The sequence below is a fragment of the Rhamphochromis sp. 'chilingali' genome, assembly GCF_963969265.1.
Source record: "Rhamphochromis sp. 'chilingali' genome assembly, chromosome: 19".
Taxonomy (NCBI): Eukaryota; Metazoa; Chordata; class Actinopteri; order Cichliformes; family Cichlidae; genus Rhamphochromis; species Rhamphochromis sp. 'chilingali'.
In genome coordinates this window covers 8,610,308-8,633,589 of record NC_137946.1, presented here as the reverse complement: position 1 = coordinate 8,633,589, position 23,282 = coordinate 8,610,308, and the positions used below count along the sequence as shown (strand labels likewise).

The following is a 23,282-nucleotide window of genomic DNA, read 5'->3' as shown; positions in this document are numbered from 1 at the left end:
TGTTGATTTAAAATGTATTCTGAAAGTAGCAAAACCGTCCTACGTCATCACTGGAAGATATTTGTCAAAATTACTTTTCCCCTTTACCATTTATTTTAAAGTAATTATAGCCTAAATATACTTTGAGATTATCTTTTAAAAAATCAATTTGTACTTCTGTAAAATGATCCCACAGGCTGATGCTATAAACCACTCTGCTTATATACTGCAGCTGTGCATGTGCAACAGGTTACATGGCACATGCACACTCTCTGCTGGTGGAGCGGTGCAATAGCTAGAGCCATGCGCCACTGACACAAGTGCAGACTTTTATTATTTTATATGAAACAATTATAGAAACCTAAAAGGCCTCTTCAATTAAAACTGTCAAATACTATAATCTGTCTGTCTGAGAACTCCTGTCTCTGGCTCCTAACTTCTAATAAAGCACTTACTCCACTGCTCCTGTGAGACCTTTTCCAACTGCTGTCAGGTCTGCTGATGGATACTGTGCTGAGTGTACACGAAATGATAAATGGATATTTAGGTAGACTTCTTGGGATTAATATCAGCTATGAAAGAAACTACAAGTTGCAGACAAAAGTTATGGATTCATTCTGACAACATTTCTATGCTGCAACAAATACGGTGTATTTTATGCCCAAGAATATGATAATCTGTTTTTTTACTTTTAGATCATTGGAAACTCAATAGGGTTCGTTTATGACAAAAAGAGCATTCCTTGCACAATGTTAATGTTCAAAAACCACTTTTCAACAAGAAGAGTGGACATGTCCAAGAAACAGTCTGCTCTCATCTGCTAGATTGTGACAGCTGTACACGTGTGGTCTTGGAGCCGTCTTGCCTCTGATTTGAAAGCAGCATGCAGCTCATTCAGTGAGACTGTGGGTGGTCATCCACCATCATCAGAGATGAGTCAACATACAAACTCAGTGACATCTCCATGCTGCGCTCTCACTGAGAATATTCAAACACCAGCCTTTTTCAAAGATTCCTATGTCTAGTTATTTATATTTTCCTTTTTCCTTTTATGGCATGTGTAAAATTTGAATGCTGTTATCGCTACATACCATACGCATATGCAACTTTTTACTTTTACAGCATAGGCCCGAACAACGGTTAAGCACATCTTGACTTAAATCAAATAGGAGGTATCTTGAAGCGGGAATCTGTACTTTAATGGCTTGCAAAGATGAGGGGGGCGAGGGTGGGGGACGAAGGATGAGAAAAAACCTGCAACCCTGCAACCACCTCTAGATGTTGTTGACCACAAATTTTCAATCTGGGCTGAGAACTTTCATCCAGAGCATGTACAAAGCAGTGTAGAAACCTCTTTTAAGGTTCACGATGTTGGTTTACTGCACTGAGACAGTGTGCAGTTTCATGATTTAGGCGCTTTATGTGATGCATACTGAAAGAGGAGGCCTTAGAGTTTGTATTTCATCATATTGCATGCTGCACTTGTAAGTATGTCACTAAGTATTACAGTTTTATCCCCTGACAGAGCTAGATAAATTCCAGAGAACACAGAGTTTGAACAATTTATAGATTGGTGTTAAGTACCTTGACAATAAAAAATCATTCCTCTGAAAATGGTCAGGTACAAGGACTGCACTGAAAATGAATGGAAATGGAGCCAATGTCCAAAGAAAGGCTTTGAATGACCATCAGAAAGCCTGGAGAACTATGCCTCGAGACCAAGTTAAAAATTACAAGAAAGCCTAACTCCTTGGAAGCAAAATATTTAAAAAAAATGGGGGGGGTGGTTCAAGACTTTTGCACAGCACCGTATGCATTATTTATCCTATAGTAACCCAATTCTACAAAACTACATTAGTAAAACAACCACAACAGTTGAATTAAACAGTAATTCAAAAGCAGCCTTTTTATTTGTTAAGTCTGTGAACGATGTAGCATATCAGCCTGCAATTTTGCCATTAACGATGATGATTTTCTGGGAAATTATTTGAAATGCTTAAAATGTAGCCAATAGAGGCGGGGCAATCGATTGAAATATCGATAGTATCTATACTAAAGAATCGATACTAGTGCGATTGGATATATACTTCCTTTCTATCTTGTGCTTTGCTTCGTCCTGTACGTTCAGTATGTAGCCTACTGAATTTTATTAACTAAATAATTTTATGGGGAAATGGAAAAATATACCTCAAACATGAACTGTGAAAAATGCCTAAATCTTATTATGTTGAATGTCAACAAATTCAACCCTGATTTAAAATACACGTAAAGCTGAAATGCCTGTTTTGTTTTTGTATTAACAAATCATTGTGGAAAATCACAGGGGTTTAATGGTTATCAAAATGTTTTTAGAATTTGCAAATTGAATGTGATTCATCTGACACACTGCTCTCCACTACATAGGCGGAGTAGTAGCCCTTTATCGTCATAACATATACAACGAAATTATGGGTGCGCCACCCAACTACTGTGCAAAAAATATAAACAAACAAAACATGAAGATAAAAAGCAGACTGCGTCAACACCATCTCTCATAAGCTGCCTTTATAGATTAAAAGTATTGGTTACCAGCCTTTAGCACAGCGCTAGAGGCCGACGACGAATATATTGGACACTCTTAACAGGCTTGTTTTAGATACTGACATGTTTGCTGGTACTTTCTGCCTTCTTGTATTCTCAAAGTATCCCAGCACACTGGTCGTCGTTTAAATAAAAGACTCATATAAAGAATGGTATTTAACGTGGCCTGTCTGCTAAAAGTGAGAGTGCTGGGAAACTTTTTTGACTGAGACAGTGAACCGCAGCCATGATGATGCGACTACTGCAGGCGGAGTCTGCTGCTGGCCTGAACCTCTTTTTCACTCCGCTGTCCTGTCATCGGGTTGGGTGTGGTTTGCAGGGTACCGTTAGCAGGAAATCCAGCTCGAGTCCATTTTACTTTAAGGCGAAACAAAGGAAAAACACCCCCCACTCGCGTAGGGTCGAAAATAGCTCTTCGCAGTCCAACGGAAAAAAGTGAGGTTTTGTTTCCTCGAGACGGGAAAGCGTTTGGTTGGCGCCGTTGTTCTGATGGGAAAAAGTTTTCTCCTGGTTTAGCAAACTGCTCTTTTTATTTAATAACTTCATAGAAAGCCTGAGCCGGACGTGAAAGAAAAGAAAGATGCCGAAAACGGTAAGGCTGAAAAGTACATTTATGTTGTTATGTCAGAAGCTACTTTGCCTTTTCTGTCTCTTTTTCAGTACGCGATTTTAATTAGGTGTGGGTGTTTCGCGTTGTTATTCACTAACAACAGTAAGATAAACTAAAGTGCATGTCCGATGGGTTTTACCGTGTTTAAAAATCTTTCGCATCCTTTCAAACTCACCCGAGGATTACTGTGGTACTTTCCGTTAGGTGTGTGCGCGTGCGCGCTTCCTACCCTGTGTTCACTAAAATTAGCGCCTTAAATCAAATCATTCATTCAGGGTGGAAGCCGCGTGCTATTAAAATGCTCTAGAGTTGTATATTTAGGCTTAAATTATACTTTTTATACTGTTTTTCTGCGGAGGTGTATCCTGGACTAGCAGCGAGCTAGTCCTTCTCAGGCCTCCCTCTCAGTCAGCTCTTAAGGATTTGAACTGTCAGCCAGGCCAGCTGTTATGGTCAAAACAGGAGCAAATGGAGGCAAATCTGCAAACGGCTAGGAGGCAAAAGAGGAGACACAGAGAGCTTTTTTAATGCTACATTGCGAAGGTTATTAAATAAAGGCAAAAATAACTGCTCTTGAAATGAAGGAGCACTCACAGATTTGTGCTGGTACTGGTGGAGCTCTGAACAAAGAAAATAAGGGGGTCCAGACCTACAGCATTATAAAAGGCACAGCCCAATATTCCCGTGGATGCCTTTATCAGTGGACAAAAGAATTGAATGCGGTTTCAAACTCATCGGTTCTGCTCGGCTGGGTGAAGGTGTGTGGGGCTTTGACTCAGTGAAATGCTTTCTGAATGAAGAAGATAACAAAGAAGCTGCTGAATCTGTGTGCAGTCATTCTTCTTATCTGCACATTGTCCTGAGATACCCACGTGCACATTCTGAATGTAAAAGGGACATGATGCTACTAAAAGATTCACACATGACCAATGAGAAGGTGATCGGCATTATATAGCCTACAGAGTGATTCACATTTCACAGTGCAGATGCTGTAATTCATCGTAGTGCTATCATGTTTATCCCCAGATTGTGTGTCAGATTTTTATAAATAATAAACTATTATTTTACAGATTGGTTAATATAATACTGGATTAGTTTTATAGCTACTACCTGAGTATGATACCAAATTTATCACCTTTTACTAGTCATATATTATATTCAGGCCGGAAACATTCAATGTTACAAAGGAGAGAAAAAAAGCCTCCAAGTCTCGTACCTGCTTTCTTCCTACAGTATTGTTTCTGCTCGTACTTCCTTGATATTTTTCCAAGTTGTCAACCAGAAAAAAATGTCAAGCATCCTGGCATTAAAAAGCCTTCACTACCCTCTTCTTCCCCAGAGGAATTCGTCTAATATCAGCATGTTTTGTTTTGTTTTTTCTTTTCTGCATGGAGGCATTTTTGGCACAACCAATCACTAGTTACTAGCATTTACTTAAATGGTATAATCAACACTTTCATTTATCAGGTGGTCAGGGAAGCAAAAATTACATTTAGTGTACCAGTCTTGAAAATGTATCTAGTCACCTCCCAAAGACCCATTGTGAGGAAAAAATGTTTCTCTTGAGTCACTACATAACTATTGAATTTCAATTGTATATTAGCAAAAAAAAATCAAACATTTTTTTAATGTTTTTTTTCTGCACATACATTTACTTACACTACTGATTATAACCCAAGTGCAGTTTGTAATAAATGTAGTTCAACTAAGAGCTTGCGTCCCACACAGACACAGATATTTGTCTTTGAAGTTGTTTCCTATAATGAATTGTTTACTTGCCATGCATTTTAGTCCATTGCTAAGTATCAGCGTCTGTCTGCAGAGTGCAGCTGGGATGTTGTTAACCTCAGCAAAACCAGAGCCGTGTTTAAAGTAGCTGCTTTTGCAGTCACCAGTGGGAACCTCAAACACCTCAAAAGCACCTAAATGATAGTTACTGTCAAATCAGAAGAACACATTTTTGTCATGCTGTCAGTTAGAAAAAAGTAAACCAGTTGTTGGTCAGGAAGAAGCAGCAACATTTTCTCAAAATAAACAGCAGATTGTGGGGTTTTTATATTCATTAATGAACAGCACGCGTTGTGCTGCCACTGCCAAAAGTATAATCATTGGAACTATAAGAAAATATATTCTATTCTATTTGTGTAGATGGAGTAAACCCTGTATGCACAGTAGCACAAAGGTGAACAGGTGCAATGGTTAAAACTCAGATGTGTGACACTCATCGGTTCATTTCCTTTCTCGTTAGCTAAAGGTGCTATGCAAAGATGCAACAGATGAGGAGCATTAAAAAAGGAAGTTAGATAAACTGATTCAGCAAATCAAGCAACTCTGTATCCAGCAAAAGTAAAAGTCATGTCCCCACCAAGCTGCCTCTGGGATTCATAGATCGTTTTAAATTACCTGTTTTTTTTAACCTAGTTTTTCAGACAGTTTATTTTTCCGGTGTTCAAGTTACATTTAATAAAGCTTAATGTCACTCAAAAGCAATAATTATTGCGAAGCTCAGCCTTTACAGGACTCCTTTTGGCAGTCCTTCAGTTTCCCTAGGAAGTCGTGTTATGACTCAAGGTTTCTGTACTTACATCAGTTCCTTTCTGGTAATTTCCTCGCCTGCAGCCTTATATGGACTTTCACATCACAGTCTGGCTGATCTCCTCCCTGCTTTCCTTCGCATGGTCTTCAGATACCATGCCCCACTTTAGATTGCACTACAGCAGTGCAAAACCCTTTCTCAGAATTTTTCTGCATGTCTGTTGTTGCCACAGTTTTTTTGTTGTTCTTAGTTCCTAATGCAGCTCTGTTATTACACTGATTTTGTTTATGTGCTGCTGTTACATGGAATTGCAGCTTTTTGTCTGCTTTATCAAGAAGGTAACAGTAGCTTAAAATTATTTTTTAAATAGGCTGTATTTTCAGAAGCACAAAACAATTATCAGCTTTATTGCTAGAATTTCACCCCATGTTGTTACAAAGCAAAGGATTTTCCCACTCATGCAACCCCATGACGGTTGGTTCACTTACTTTCCTACCTGTTTTTTTCAACGCTAGAACCATTTCAGAGCTGGTACACTTTTTCATGTTAACTCCTTAGACTCAAGAAATGCACATATGGGCAGCTGTTACCACATAAAAATTAAGCATAACTTACCATTTTAGCTCGAATTGCAGGAATGATGACAGATCTAGCTTTCTCCTTGGAATGATCACATTTTTAACAAGCGTGTCTATGGAGACGTGGCAAATGGAAAGACCTGGAAGTATGCAAGTAGCAGGAGATTAAATATGGGGCTGTGGTGCACATAGCAGAGCAGATTAACAGTGTAGAGGTAGAGCTGGTGGACAAACTGCAATCAAAAGTTCACTTTTTAAAGGTTTCTCTTTGAAAGCTGTGGCAAATATCAAAGATCTGAACGTAAGTACTTTGTTGCTGGTCATGTAGTGTTCTGATTTGACATCCTTAATACTGTATTTGTTGTTGCTTATGAGCTAGCATTGGTTCTCAATAGACCAGTTTGATCTTATGCTGATTATTTGGTTAGCTTTGCCTCAGCTGACAACTGATAATTTAGTTTATTTTAGAACCACCCTGCTGACCTGCTAATGTATTAGCTTATTTGGAGCTACACAAAGACGGACAAATCATAATTCCACACAAGGTGAACAGGTAGCATAGCAGTTCTACTGTACAGTGGCAACTTTCAGGACTTAACATTAGTCATCTGAAAAGATGTCAGGAATGGAAAATTTGTACTGCACTTTGACACATATTAACACCTCCATGCTATTGCCTAATCTCTGCACGTCTACATGGCTCTAACAATGTGCCAGAGAATACCTGACAAAGAAGACAAGTATGCATAAAACATACTTTAATCAGTTGGTGCTTGGGATTTCTTATTATTGGATATTTTTTAGAGCAGACGGTAAATTCCATGATTGGCTCAGACAGATGTCACTCAGCAGTTTCACCAGAAGCAGCAAAACTAACAAGACTCTGTTCCAGTTTGCTTGCGCCGACATTTTAAAAATCAAATAAACAGTGGTCGTGGGAAACGGCTCTAAAAGACCCAAACTTGAGTGTGTTTGTGTGTGCGTGTTTGTACTCTCCCCTGGTTAGAAAGAAGAAACACGATCCTTTTTTTTCGACCCTCCTCTTCCTGTGACAGAGTTTGAATTTCTTTCGTTTAATGCTAATACCCGTAAGCACACAGTAAACCCAAAATAACCAGAAAAGAAGACTTGGTGACATTAACAATGAAGATACCCTTAAGGTTGTAATGAGGATTCAATTTTAAACTTATAATGGAGCTAAATTATTTCCATTTTCCTGTTAACTAACTGCAAACTCTAGTCAGAGAGTCATATGCTTATCATCTTGCCCACAAGTTTTTTTTTTTAATTTTCCACGCTTTGAGCGATAACATAACGAGATGTTAATTGTGAATCGCACAGGAAGTGGAAGTCATGACATTTTCGCACATTTTACCATGTCAAATGTCGCTTTAAACAACCTGAACTGTTAATGTTCCGTGTTCGTTGTAATAGAACCAGATTCAAAGCTTTTGTTCGTTCAGAATGAGCAATTGATCAATTCATATTAGCATATCTGATGGAAGTGAGAGCATTTATAGCCATTTGGTAAAACTAAAATGTCTCTCATGCTTGAGTAAAGAAGGAAAAAATGCATTTCACCTGAATGGATTGGAATCTGAATTGCACTCTGGTTGCCCCTGACATCCTCAGTTTATCTGTCAGATACACCAAACTGTAAATCGGGTTGCGGTGGAGCCAGCAGTAGCGTTTCTCTGGCAACCAAGAGGATGCTTTGTTAAGCAGTTGTTGACTTTAGATGCTGACATTGTGTGACTCTCATGCATGGCATGACTCAGATGTATGACTCAGAATTATCAATGTGCAGTTGCTATGGTTATTGGGGTAAACACTGAAAGAATGGCATGTTCTGATGCATGTTTCTCGTTGTTATAAATCAGTTGTAAAATAAGCCAGGCTTATCGTACACTCTGATAGTGACCTTCTTTAAAAACCCCTCTGCTCTTTCACGTCAAAGAACTGTTAGTCCAGAGCCTAGCTCATTCCTACTTGTTCCAGGAACCACTTAGGATTATCTTCTTTATCGTCTCAGCTTGTATTGGACAGATTGTAGTTGTGAGCAACACATGGAGATAACTCTTGTGTGGGAATGTAAGGCAGAAGTTGAATTCTGGCACGTCAGTGGGGCTGTATCTAAAGATTAAATTTACTGAAGCTCTCTTGTGACTTGAAACCTTACAGGGTTAAACTAGCTGGCACTTAGTTTTTTTTTTCTTTAAAATAAGTAATTGCAGTTATTGCAAATAGGGCTGCCGCAAACGATTATTTTGATAGTCGACTAGTCACAGATTATTTTTGCGATTAGTCGACAAATCAGATCATGCATCCGTTGGACGTAAAATGTACAGTTTATTGCACCAGCATGCATCTGCTCTTAAATAACTATCATTAGCTTACAGCTTTAAGTGTTTAAGGTATGTGCTAACTAAAAATAAAGGCAAGATGATAATTTATTAAATTTGAATGAAATCTGCAGATTGTTTCGGTGAAGTTTAATAAACTCAGCCATCTGCTCCTTGCTATCTAAAATATAACAGAACACCGGAGTATATTCTGGAGAATCTCACACTTCTGATAATCAATAATATACGGAGCCCCGCAGGGGACATGGGAGGGAAAAAAAATTAGGGAGAAAAAAAAAATTAAGACTGACTTTTGCGAGATCTCGCAAAACAAACTCGGGATCTCGCAAAAGTATTGCGAGATCTCGCAAAAGCTTTAGCCGCATTCTTCGGAGGCCGCCAGCTCGAAGCCGACCGGGAGGTCGAGGCACGATGTGCCGGGAAAGCGGTGTTCCTCCCGGCTGTAGTAGGTCTCGACCTCCCGTTAGCTTCGAGCTAGTGGGTGTCAGATCTCCAAAAACGTCGGAGCACTTTTGCAAATATGTGATGTCTTGTAAACCGAGCAGGTATCTGACGTTTACACAACTACATTCACGCCTCAAAATATCTTAAAAGTGTATTTTGTGACCCAGAAAGAGTAATATTACAACTAAGTAGCTGCCGCCATTGTTGGAATTCAACTTTCGCGAGAAAGTTTTGCGAGATCCCGAGTTAGTTTTGCGAGATCCCGAGTTTGTTTTGCGAGATCTCGCAAAAGTTTTGCGAGATCCCGAGTTTGTTTTGCGAGATCTCGCAAAAGTTCGTCTTAATTTTTTTTTTTCTCCCTAATTTTTTTTTCCTCCCATGTCCCCTGCGGGGCTCCGTAATAATACAAAAAAAAGCCAAACAATAACATTTTTAAGTTATCTAAGTGACTTATATATCATGTTTAACCTGAGTAGTGAAAGAGGGCCTTGCGTTTGAAAACGATTTGCCCGGAGTCCGGTGTTCTCACCGGCTCTAGTGAGCCTTGCCCCCGGCTAGCTATCCAGCTGGTGGGTAACAGACGTCTCCGAAAACGTCGGAGCGCTTTTCAAAATATGTGGTGTCTTGATAAACTGAGCAGATATTTGAAGTTTACACAGTTACATTCTCGCCCGAAAACATGTTAAACGTTTATTTTGTGACCCAGAAAGAGTAATATTAAAACTAACTATCTGCCGCCATTGTTGGAAACTGAGCAGGGCCGCGCTATGAATTCTGGGACATAGCTTCTTCTTCTTCTTCTTCTTCGGGGTTTAACTGCAGCTGGCATCCTTGTACATGCAGTGCTGCCATCTTCTGTTTCAGTCCGTTATTACACTCTTAAATCCTACTACTTATTCCTGCGTCTTTTGCGATCTTACAAAGCTTCAAACGAGGCGTCAACTATTAAATTAGCTGTCGACGATTTTGATAGTCGACGTAATCGTGACTAGTTGACTAATCGTGGCAGCCCTAATTGCAGCAAATGCTCTCCGGTGACCTCTGTTTCTGCTGGTTTAGTAACATGTTTGTTAAATCGAAATTGAATATACAGAGGGGATTTAAAAAAGATTTTGCTAAGGAAGCTTGATGAACCTAGAAAAATTAGTGACAGACTGCTTGCATCACTGTGTCTTCACTCAATATTTAACACCACGTTTAATTTAGTTTTCATCAGTTTTGCTTCCTCTTACTGACAAGGCAACCCAGATGTTTGGCCCCAGTTAACTTTCAGGTTAACTGCTCATCACCCCATTGCCATTCAGTGGCTGTACAATTGTAAGACACGTGCACACTTTTTACTTATGATAGTTGCGTCCTTTTTTTTTTTTTATTCCTTGTGGTTAGTGCAGCTTTCTGTATTCAGTAAGCCCAACAGCTCTCACCTGCTACGTGCGTTTTCAGCATTATAGTTAGCTTGGTACAGTTTGAACAAACATGCCATTAAGATGAAATTAGTGAAAAAATTGCAGACTTTTAGGATTACCGTGACATTTCTGATAACTAAATTATATTCAGCCTCAATCAAACTCATTATTTGCTCACAAAAGTGAATGTTAGACCCACTAAACATCACAATGTTGGCATTGTCACCCTTAGCATATGTGTATCCTGATAATTCTTTGTTAAATAACTAATATTGTGTTGTGAGTCCAGCATGGCTTGAACAGTTGTTGGTAAGTCAAGGCATTAGACCTTTGATTTGAGTCTGGAAAAGAATTATTTTTGTAAGATAAGAGATAAGATAAGATAGAACTTTATTAATCCCTCGGGTGGGTTCCTCTGGGAAATTCGATTTCCAAAAAAGCACAGCACCGACAGAAGTTACAGAGTTACAGAATATTATATATATATATACACACACACACACACATATATATAATACAGAGACAATATAAATAAAATATACGAAGGGGATAAATAGAATAAATAGGAATAAAAAATAAAAATACAAGTGAATTGCACATTTCAAGTATTGAGGTCTATTGCACTGTTGACTATTTACAAAAGTATTGCACAAAAGGTATTGCACAGTGAGGTGAAGAGGCACTACAGCTTAGTTGTTACCCCCTCCTTTGTCCTCCTGTTTCCCCTCCCTCTCCCCTCCAGAGAGGAGTTAAACAGTTTGATGGCGTGTGGGACAAAGGAGTTTTTAAGTCTGTTAGTTCTTGTCTTTGGGAGAAGCAACCTGTCACTGAACAGACTCTTCTGGTTGTTAATGGCCGTGTGCAGAGGATGCCTGGCATTGTCCATAATGTCCATCAGTTTCTTTAATGTCCTTTTCTCTGCCACTGTCACCAGAGTGTCCAGCTTCATGCCGACCACAGAGCTAGCCTTCCTGATCAGTTTCTCCAGCCTGGATGAGTCCTTCTTTGCTGTGCTGCTCCCCCAGCACACCACAGCATAGAAAAGTACTCCAGCAACCACTGACTGGTAAAACATCCTCAGGAGCTTCCTGCAGATGTTAAAAGACCTCAGCCTCCTGAGGAAGTACAGTCGGCTTTGTGCTTTTTTATACAGGTGCTCTGTGTTGCATGACCAGTCCAGTTTATTGTCCACCCACAGCCCGAGGTACTTGTACTTGTTGACCACCTCCACCTCCTCCCCCTCTATCTGAACCGGCAGTGGACCTGCTCTAGACCTCCCGAAGTCCACAACCAGTTCCTTAGTCTTTGAGGTGTTGAGTTGCAGGTGGTTTGTGTGACTCCATGCGACAAAGTTCCTCACCAGACTTCTGTACTCCTCTTCCTGATCATCCCAGATACACCCCATGATGGCTGTGTCGTCTGCAAACTTCTGAATGTGGCATAATTCAGAGTTGTAGCAGAAGTCAGAGGTGTACAGGGTGAAGAGAAGAGGGGACAGCACAGTTCCCTGTGGTGCTCCTGTGCTGCTGACCACTGTGTCAGACGTGATGTCCTTCAGCCTGACGTGCTGTGGTCTGTCGGTGAGGTAGTCGGAGATCCAAGCGACCAGGCAGGGGTCCACCTCCATCCTGTTCAGTTTTTCCTGAAGCATACAGGGCCGGATGGTATTAAAGGCACTGGAAAAGTCAAGAAACAGGATCCTGACCGTGCCTTTTCCCCCATCCAGGTGTGAGTGGGCTCTGTGTAGGAGGTACAGGATGGCATCCTCCACTCCGACACCCGCCTTGTATGCAAACTGTAGTGGGTCCTGGGCATGTTGTACCTGTGGTCGGAGGAAGTTGAGGAAGAGCCGCTCTAGAGTCTTCATAAGATGTGACGTCAGTGCCACCGGTCGGAAGTCATTCATCTCATTGGGCCGGTTGTTTTTGGGGACCGGGACGATGCAGGATGTCTTCCATAGGGCGGGCACTCTCCCCAGTCGCAGACTGAGGTTGAAGACTCGTTGTAGCGGCTCCCCAAGTTCAGCAGCACACGCCTTTAGCATCCTAGGACACACCTTGTCTGGGCCTGCTGCCTTTCTGGGGCGAAGCTTCCTCAGTTGTCTCCTGACCTGATCCACTGTGACACTGGGAGATGTTTGGGAGGGGGGGAGGGGGGGAGATGTCTTGCTGCTGAGAGAGGGATTGGAGGAGGGGGGTGTCATGGTGTCAGGAAGGGGGGGAAGCGAGGGAGGTAGGAGAGTGGGGATTGGACTCTGTAGTGAAGGTGAGGGTGAGGGTGGGGGGGTTGTGGGCTGGTCAAACCTGTTGAAGAAGTTGTTGAGTTCGTTTGCCTTCTCCACAGTCCCCCCCACTGTGCTTTTCTTGGTGTTGTGGCCATTCAGCTGTGGTATTACATTAAAACAAATATAAATAAAATAACACAGATTAACTCATACGTTTCAGACAGTCAGTGAAGTGGCAGATTGTTATAAGCAGCTTCACATGACATACAGTAAAGCTTTAAACAAGTCAGTCATCAAATACACCCATGTGACAAAATCGGTCACAGATGTGTTTCTCAATGTGAAATGTACGAGTTTGGGATTTTATTCTTGCAGTATTGCTTTGGTGCGATTAAAAAAAGAGCTAAGAGAAAGTCATGGAAACATGGCACGTGGGCCAGAACAGGGTGTTTTTCAGCATGTGCTAATAATAGTGTGTTAAGTGTTTTTGAGCCCTGGCCATGAGAGACACACCCTAACTAGGCAGAAAATGTATAAGCGTAGTTCCCTTTTCTTGCAAGATTAACTATTTTGATTCAGGAAATGAAACTGCTTAGACACCATCAGGGTGGCCACAAACTGAACTCTTATCTGCTCAAATATAAAAAAGTGTATCGCCTAAAGTTCATAACTGGAAGCTTAACAACTCCTGTGTCTAGACGATTCTAGACTGCAGTGTTGGCATTCAGAGTGGGCCCAGATTTAAGGTTTCTCCTCAGCTCTTAACTGCCTGGGATGGCAGGAAGTGACAGTGGGGCAAGTGTCCTGAGCAGTAAATAGGGTCCTGCTGACATGGATGGGAAAGAACGCAACTCTAATCAACCCCGCAACTAGGAAATAATACATACCATTGTTGTTCAGGGCAGGCGTGGGCCTCTGCCTGCACAGTTATTTCCCAATAGACATGCATGCTGGTGTTTCTTTTTTCTTTTTCTTTTTTTCCTAGTCTCTAAGAGGGCACAATAAATGAGGGATTCCTGCACAGCCTACTGAGTACATACTTTTTTCTTTTTCTTTTCTTGCCACCTTCTGAGCAAGCTTTTCCAAAGAAAAGGTTAAATAAATGTGTTCAACTTCAGACATGATTTTGTAAGACACAGATATAACAATTTGTCTAACTAAGGCGTGCCTCGTTTACTGAATAACCCAGGGTAGCAAAGTGTGATACCTGAAAAAGAGATCGAGCTAAAGTTCTGTCTACAAACCGATCTTGTTAAATCCTGCTACACCAGACAGGTTGTCTGATGCATGACAGGATGTGCACATCTCTCATGAGAGCTCAGTGTTTAACAGTCATGCCTCACAGGGCCCGACCACCAAAGGATGTGGTTACTTCCTGTAGATAAGTTCTTGACTGAGACAGAGCCAGATTGGTACATTCGTCGTAACCCTGAGATGCAGTCTTTTCTAAATTTCAGAATAAAATAGTAAAAAGGTAATTGGACTGCAGTGTTACTTTGTTCTCCAGCAGGACTGGGAGATGTGTGCACACTTTTATTGCAGGCACATTTAATGAATTCTACAAGAGTGCCACACATTTTGAGATGCTACACTTGTTAAAGATGGTCGCCATTAAATGGTTTGCATAGAATGACACAGTTTTTAATGCACGAGAGCTTATATATTGCATAGAGTTTGCTTTTTATTGTTCGGTAAAGACCGTATATTAACACAGAGGGGTTTCTAAATCAAATGAGCGAGTACCTTTTGACAGTGGGAAGGAAAAACTCGCTTTTAACAGGAAGAAGGCTCCAGCAGATCCAGGCTCAGGGAGGGGCAGCTGTCTGCCACGACCTGTTGGGAGTGAGGGGAGGGAGACAGGTTAATAATAACTAATGATTAAATGCAGAGTCTCATAATGTTTAAGAGAAGAACAGAAGATCTAGTTTTGTCTATTCTCTATTTACCAAGAAATGATATGGTACAATCATTTCAATGATACAATGATAGTACAATGATACTCAAAATACTGTCTTTTTTTATTTGCATATTTGAAAAAGTTTTTTTTCCTTTCCTCTGTTCCTCAGATTAGCGTAAGAGTCACCACTATGGATGCCGAACTGGAGTTCGCCATTCAGCCCAATACAACAGGAAAGCAACTCTTTGACCAGGTATGAGAAACTGTTTCCTCTAGCCAGCACTTAAGTTACCATTAAACATAAATGATGACTCTTTGATGAGTACTGTGGTGGGGTTTAGTACTCCTATTTCTGGAAAATGCCGGGAGATTATTATATATTATTATATATTATTTTCATGGCTATTAATTTTTTTTATTTTTGGCTGATGATAAAAACAATACATTTGAAATTAGGAAAGCAGTAAATCTTTGTGGCTGAAACCCCTTAAATAACAGAATAAAACAAGGGAATTATATTTCATATTTTTATTTTTGTTGCTGTTTTTATTTAAAGGTTGTGAAAACCATCGGCCTACGAGAGGTTTGGTACTTTGGACTCCAGTACCAGGACACAAAGGGTTTCTCTACTTGGCTGAAGCTCAATAAGAAGGTGAGCTCCTCAGTACTCAGTACACTTCATTCACTGGGCCGTCTTTTTTCAAGCATGAACTGCGCTTTTTGATCTCGAGTCCACAAACAGAAGCATAACCTCTACCCTCTCACCCGTGTCGGATCATATTTTAGGTAACAGCCCAGGATGTGAGGAAGGAAAGCCCGCTGCTGTTTAAATTCCGTGCCAAGTTCTTCCCCGAGGATGTCTCAGAGGAGTTAATCCAGGATGCCACACAGCGGCTATTCTTCCTGCAGGTAAAGGAGGGAATCTTAAATGATGACATCTACTGCCCTCCAGAGACAGCGGTCCTTCTGGCCTCCTACGCGGTGCAGGCCAAGTATGCCGACTACAATAAGGAAGTCCACAAACCAGGCTATTTGAGCAGTGAACACCTGCTTCCGCAAAGGTAACGTGGGCTTTATTGCCACTTCAATATGCAGGTTCACGTGAAACATTCCTGACATGTTTCTTTGACACTTGGGCCTCTCATGTTCTCAGAGTCCTGGATCAGCACAAGCTCAACAAGGAACAGTGGGAAGAGAGGATTCAAGTGTGGCATGAAGAGCACAAGGGCATGATGAGGTGATCAGCGACACACGTGTTCCCCAGCACACACACAAACACGTGAAAGAGAGGACGGTTGCCTAAAATATGGATATTTGTGAAATTATTGCATCTCTGGGGATGTGAAAATGTGTAGCTTAAACTTTCCATTATCATTGTGCACACTTATTTTTTCTGCCACTTGACTACAATGTAGTCTTCAGTGACTACATTAGGGTAGCCACAGCTTATATACACACTTCATAACCTACTAAAACATAAGACTGTTGAGGAAGTTATTCCTAGTTGAATTACCTTGTTGTTCTCTGTTGCTACAGTTTCTTCCCTCTTCTGTCATTTCCGTGAATTTGAGATAGAGCTAACTGAGAGTGTGTTACCACGGCCTTTGTGTTGACTCACAGGTGCTCTGAAAGTTTGTTACTGGCCTTGAGTCACTGCAGTTTGTTGATCTGAGTACTGTTTGTGCCACTGACATTTTTAGTATATGCTTTATTGAAGACAGTAGTGAATGTCCTTTATTGGCTTCCATATGTGTTTCATCAGACAGGTTAGCTTGTCGTAGATAAACAGTAAACACAGCCTAGATTCATTATATGTTTCCCCAGTTGCTCTGTTGATCAGTTAAGTTTCATAGTTCAGGTAAGGTTAAAAAAGAGGTATAACCCGCTCAACCACACATCCTGAAAGCTCTGCATTTGAGCTTTGGCCTCTGCAGCCGGTTAGAACAGTGCAAACAGCACGCCACGCTCTGACTGTGAATTCTTCTTTTAGCAAAAGTTAAAGACGTCTTATTTGTCCACAGAGAGGAATCCATGATGGAGTATCTGAAAATTGCTCAGGACCTCGAGATGTACGGAGTCAATTACTTCAACATCAAAAATAAGAAGGGAACAGAGCTGTGGTTGGGAGTGGATGCTTTGGGTCTCAACATTTATGAACAAAATGATAAGTAAGTGTTTCCACAGAAGGGTTTGTGTTTCGCAAAAGGTACACTGTGCAGTGCTGACCAAGCATTTTTGTTCTCTTACAGAATGACGCCCAAAATTGGATTTCCATGGAGTGAAATAAGAAACATTTCCTTCAATGACAAGAAGTTTGTCATCAAACCAATTGACAAGAAAGCACCTGTATGTTAACATAATGTTATGTTATTTATATTTAAGAATAATATTAATAATAACATGTAACAATAAGACATTTTAAATGTCTCAAATGTTTCCATTGCAGGACTTTGTATTCTATGCTCCAAGGCTGCGCATCAACAAGCGTATTCTGGCTCTGTGCATGGGTAACCATGAGCTCTACATGCGCCGCCGCAAGCCCGACACTATTGAAGTGCAACAGATGAAGGCGCAGGCTCGGGAGGAGAAGAATCTCAAGAAGATGGAGAGGTAGGACCGAAATGGAACCAAACAAAAAAACCTACAAATATTTTACACATGGATTGTGTGAGTTCTGTTCCAAAGATGCAATAATAAATGCAGTCTGTTATAGGATATTGTAACAGTTATAGAAAGATTACTAGCTTTATTTTCAAATACTAAATAAAATGGGGTGATTATCTGCTCTGCTTTTGAAACATTTCCGTACAATCATCCTGTAACGATTTCGTTTTCATTAGAGCTGTGCTGGAAAATGAAAAGAAGAAAAGAGAACTTGCAGAGAAGGAAAAGGAAAAGATCGAAAAGGAGAAGGAGGAATTGATGGAGAGGTTAAAGCGGATCGAGGAGCAGACGAGAAAAGCTCAGCAAGGTGGGGAAGCTGTGAGAGTTCAAGAAAAGCTGCCTGTAATGAATGATGACAATGTTTTCCTCACATGATGTTTACCCTTAATTCTTGTGTGTGTGTGTCCACAGAGCTGGAGGAGCAAACGCAGAGGGCTCTGGAGTTGGAGCAGGAAAGGAAGCGTGCTCAGGAGGAGGCTGAACGCCTGGAGAGTGATCTTAAGAGTGCTGAGGATGCCAAGATGGCGCTGCTGCAGCAGTCAGAGAACCAGATGAAGAACCAGGAGCACCTGGTTAGTGTGTTAGCCAGTGTGATTAGACACTGACACTTAAAAAACTGCAATAATGTGTGTATTGATGCTTCAAATATGATGTTCTTTTAGGCCACAGAGCTGGCTGACCTGACTTCCAAGATTTCCCTGCTGGAGGATGCCAAGAAGAAAAAGGAAGAAGAAGCATTAGAGTGGCAGCAGAAGGTGTGGCTTGACTTTTCCGTAGTTTGCTATTCAAAACTGATAACATAAAAATATGCCAATATGCCAATAGTGGAAATGCTGTCTATATAGAAAACACGTTAACAGATATTTGCATATGCAGTTGCAGAACTCAGTTTGTTCTTCCTGGTTTTCTAGTTAAAACAAAAAACAAAAAAAAGGAAACTTGTGCTTTACTGCCATCTTGTGGTGAGAACTGATCTTTTGTGGTTCTGTAACTAGGATACTATGAAGACAGAAAAATATTATTTTAGTAATTTTGGAAATGTAATTGGAAAAGCAAAAAAAACGGATGGACAAAAAGTGAAAGGAAGAAGAAAAGATTCAACTGTTAGACTTAAAAGCCTTTTTGTTCATTGATAATCGAAGTCAGTGTAACTATGGCAGGAAGAAGTTAATCAGAGTTGTGCTGGTCACATTGCCCCTCCTCTGTGACATAGTCAGGACAGGCATTCCTGGGGTCTTTTTGTTGTGTGGGTTTGGGGGAGGGTTAAACTCTCCCAGCCTGCCTCTTGTCTTTTTTGGTAAAAAAAAATCCTGCGTGCCAGCCCTTTCTTTTTTTTCTTTTTCTTTTTTTTAGCCCATGTGACTCATGGTGTTTGTAGTGATGATGGATGTCTTTGTGTGAGGGAAATCCTGTTCACCCTTTTTAAACCATTGTGATTTTCTGCCTTGTAAAAACCAGTTGTGCAAACTGGTGGTTTCAGTATTGTGTGAATTTTTGGAAAAAATAGTAGTTGAAATTCCAGTCTTACTCATAGCTAGTTTTTGACTCATAGCGCCTCGGGTAAGAAGCACTCGGTTTTATATTGAATTTCCTGAAGGGATTTCCTAATAAAAATATCCAAGATATATAGCTTGGGTGGAGAGAAACCAAAACAGGAAACCAAGAGCCTGGCTATGGGTCATGTAGCATAGGTCTGCCTGTGCATTTCTCCTCTACTGCATGCTGTAGGAAAAATGGCAATACAGAAATATCAGTTAAGCTCCCCCCACTTTTGTCATTTTCATTAGACATTAAATAAGGGTAATTTCTAAAACACCTCACTTTTATTTCTACATTTGCTCAGGCTACAACAGTGCAGGAGGACCTGGAAAAGACCAAAGAAGAGCTTAAAAACAAAGTGATGGTACCTCAGGAGCCCCTAAACGCAGAGAACGAGCATGATGAAAATGATGAGAGCAGCGCCGAAGCCAGCGCCGAGTTAACAGGTGCTGCCACGTACAAGGACCGCAGCGAGGAGGAGAGAATGACTGAAGCTGAGAAGAACGAACGCTTACAGAAACATCTACTTGTAAGTCCTTGGAATTTTTTTAATAAACATTAAAACAATACAAATAATAAAGTGACAAAGTAAACGTTGTTCAAATAAAGTTGGTAGGCTGCCACTGTTTTTTGTCACGTTTCACTCTGGGACTGTAAGAGAAACATGACACACAAATTATTATATTTTCCTGTTAATGTAGAACATTTGGAAGCCAAGTTAGCTTTTACACTGTTTAATGCTTCAGTTTTGTTGAAATGGGAGCTTTACTGGCCTCTTGAACTTCCTCCCAAAGTGCTGTTCGGTGTTGTGAATGCCAAATACTTCAGCTGCTAGTGTGGGGAGGGGCTGCGTGCCTGCTTGTCTGTATTTGTGAAGCATTAAAGGGAAAGCAGTACTGTGTGAAGTTGTGTGTCAGATTGAGAAGGCGAAGCCAACACTTTTGGTACTGATACTGTTGCAAATGAGTATTTAATCCAGTATTTTCTAGTATTGATTAGTATCTAAGTATTTTTTTGGTTGTTTCTTTGACTACTGTTGACACAATTTTAAGTAGCTTTAGTCAACTAAAAATAAAGAATGCGCATAATTAAGTCATGCTACTAAAGCAGTCAGATGACTGTATGTAGATACGTGTATGTGTCATACAGCTTCATTATTACAGTCAGATGTAAAGATTTCATACATTTTTACCCTTAAAAATCGTGATTCAAATAGATTCAAACCAGTTTGTCATGCACAGCAGTCTTCCCAGGGTGGTCTGCTGTTTTTGAATGTTCAGTCAAAGTCCGCTTCTGACCACAGTGGTTCTGCATTTTATCGTGGAGTTGTAAACTTGTGAACTTGAGAATAAACATCAACTTCTGTAGAACCCAGAAAAAAGGAGCAAGGAAGGAAGTCCACAGTGTCGGAGCCTGAAGGTATCAGAGCAGGAGGGAAACTAGTAGCATGCTTCTCATTATTTTTAACTTTGATGGGGTTGAGCACTGGGAATTTGGTCACTCAGGGTCTGACAGATGCTGATTTCTACCATAACAATCTGAGATGTCTGTGGGAGCATCTTTAGAGAAATGCACTCATGGTTGCACTGTCTGATGGTGCCACAAGGCAAAAACAGGGATCAAAATATGCTGACAGAGGTGGCCTGCAGAAGGAAATGGGAGGATATAAATCAAATATAATTCTTTTTGATATTGTATTGGCAAAGTGAAGGAACATTATGATTACATCTCGTAAGAACACACAGTCAGCTAGGGATTCTTGTTTTAAAGTAGAATAATGAAGTTGATCCAGGTAAGAGTAATCCCCTCATTTAAGTCTGAATCCCTTTGAAAAACAGGTTTTAAAAAGCAGAAATAAGTGAGAATGTCAATTTTGAGCCAATTAAGTGACTTACTGGTTGATGCAAGAACATGGGTAAAACACCATGACATTACACAACGAGTCGCACATGTTAACTGTAATTTTATAATACTTGTACCCTTCTTTCCAGGCTTTAAGCTCAGAGCTGGCCAACGCCCGGGATGAGAGCAAGAAAACGGCAAATGACATCATTCATGCAGACAACATGCGAGCAGGACGTGACAAGTACAAGACCCTCAGGCAGATCCGGTCAGGAAACACCAAACAGCGTATCGATGAGTTTGAATGCATGTGATGTCTGCATTCACCAACGCAAAAGCCCACAGAGCTGGGCCTTTCTGCCTGGACTGCAGTCCTGCCTCACTTTAGCTGTTTTCTCTGTACCCAAATAAAGTCAGATCCACCAAATGACGTTGCTGCAAAAGCACAGCATGTTGTACAAATGTGGATCTGGAAGGTTCTGTTTGTTACCATTTCTTACTTTGAATTTTAGACAAGTCACTGGTTGAAAAGGGACATACTGTATTTTATTAGTACATTCCTCACTAGGGGTATGTGTAGCATATTAGTAACGGGCTCACGCCTCATTTCATGACACATTGAGCAAGCAACTTTTAGTTTGTTTTATCTCTTTCACATTTTTATATCATCATTTCTAAATAAAAGCTGTAGAAATCCATTTAATTTTGTGCCATTCACAAATCCAAATTGTGCCATAAGCCATTTGCACTTGATTCTTTACAGCAAGCTGGATATTTTTAATTTTTTTTTAGAAAAATAATGCTTTTCTGCAGTTTAAAATTAATTGCACTGCAATCTATACGAGCAAATGCAAATAATATAAATAAATTGTTTGTATGGAACAAAAAACAGCAGCAGTATTATTAATATTTTCTATCATTATTATTATTTTGAAAATTCACAGTTTATTTACTAATTTTACTGCGCTCAGAATCATCCAGCAGTTAAAAGTCACAGTATTTACAGCCTACTGGCAATGTGATATGAAGGATCTAAGGATTTTTGTCTTTTTTTTTTTTTGCATTTTCAGTTCTACACTTTCAGCTGTGTGGCTGAAAGTGTAGAACTTGCTGTTGAAGCTTAAGCAAACAAATGTCTAACTGTGCCTAGAGACGGAATAAACTTGGTATGTCATTTGCAAATCTCATATGTTGTAACAATCCAGTTGTTTGAAGAATCCAAATTTAGTTTAACGTATACGCTGCAACTTGTTTTTTCCTCATGCTTAGACATCAAAAGAGAAGGTAGCACTGATATGCACATCTACATATGCTGACCTACATACGCTGAAGAAAGAAGCAAGGCTGAAATTTGACCTGCAAATTAAATCTGATTGAAATTTGTAGAAATTATCAGCTGCATTTAACCATTAAAATATTTTTTTAACCATCATCATCAAGTCTTTGCTCTTTTACTTATCACTGAGGATGTTTTTTGGTTATTATAGTGATTATTGTTTTACCCAGTACAGTAATGGTAATTGTAACTTGTGAAGTTGGCTTCTATTGTTAAACACATAGTCATCTGTAAAGGTGAAAGCTGTAGTTTAATCTTAAAACAAGCAATGCGTAAAATAAAACAATTTCGTCAGACATGCACTGGAAAAATCAGTTTACCTTTTTACAAGTGAGTCAAATTATACTGTCCCACATGGGCACATTCTCCGAAGCATGCATTTTTATATACTGTATGTATTTAATGACATTTGTGTGTTTTTGTATTTGGGATTTTTCAAATGTGATACAATTATGTAAGGTCTAAGAGAGACACACCTTAGGATATTTTTGTAATGTAGAAAACTAGGAGTACTTGTCAACAATACCTGTTTTCAAAGGAACAGCATTTTTTAAAGACAGCGTTTTGTAAGTGGAAGAACCAGATGGTACAGGACATTCTTTTAAGGGTGCGTTAAACCATTGAACCTTTTTTTTTAGAAATTAGTATTTGATTTCTTTTTCACATTTCAAATTAAGCCCAAATTTATTTTAGTGATAAATATTTCTGATTATTTTATTTTGATGTCTTTTAATGAAAGAAAAAAAGACACATTTTGATCAGCAGTGTAGTTTTACTTATTTTATGTGCCATGAAAACAGATCAAAGGATTGCTGCTACAGATTCCTTTACATGCCTTGAATAGTAACTTTTGTGATCCTTGCAGTTTGTGTTTTATCCCAAAGTTTGTGTGTTAGCAGCCTAATTTGAAATTTAGTCATCATAGGTGATAACTCATTAAAAGATGCTTGTCTTGTCTCAAAAAGGAAAATAATGTTGACTTATAAAACCATTGACAGACAGTGCCTTGCCCAGTTTGTTCATGAGATCTTGCTGCTTAAAGTCTTCCTTTCACCAATAAATGAAATTTAGAATAAAGCTTTTTGTCTTCTTGTGTTGTCATTTTTCCTTTTAAATGTTTTGTGTATCTTTAAACCGAATGCAGTTCATTATATACAGTGGGGCAAAAAAGTATTTAGTCAGCCACCGATTGTGCAAGTTCCCCCACCTAAAATGATGACAGAGGTCAGTAATTTGCACCAGAGGTACACTTCAACTGTGAGAGACAGAATGTGAAAAAAAAAT

General features: G+C 39.9%; 1 protein-coding gene across 1 annotated transcript; it reads left to right on the top strand.

Annotated features, from left to right (window-relative positions):
* Positions 1 to 2,877: 2,877 nt before the first annotated feature.
* On the top strand, positions 2,878 to 23,076 carry LOC308386647 (moesin). Its single transcript, XM_080866342.1, has 13 exons — positions 2,878 to 3,151; positions 14,787 to 14,870; positions 15,174 to 15,269; positions 15,404 to 15,678; positions 15,771 to 15,854; positions 16,639 to 16,785; positions 16,867 to 16,963; positions 17,064 to 17,227; positions 17,458 to 17,588; positions 17,693 to 17,853; positions 17,944 to 18,036; positions 19,125 to 19,349; positions 20,812 to 23,076. Exons 1-13 carry the CDS (start codon positions 3,140 to 3,142, stop codon positions 20,974 to 20,976), a joined length of 1,734 nt encoding a protein of 577 aa, XP_080722468.1. The 5' UTR covers positions 2,878 to 3,139; the 3' UTR covers positions 20,977 to 23,076.
* Positions 23,077 to 23,282: the final 206 nt, after the last annotated feature.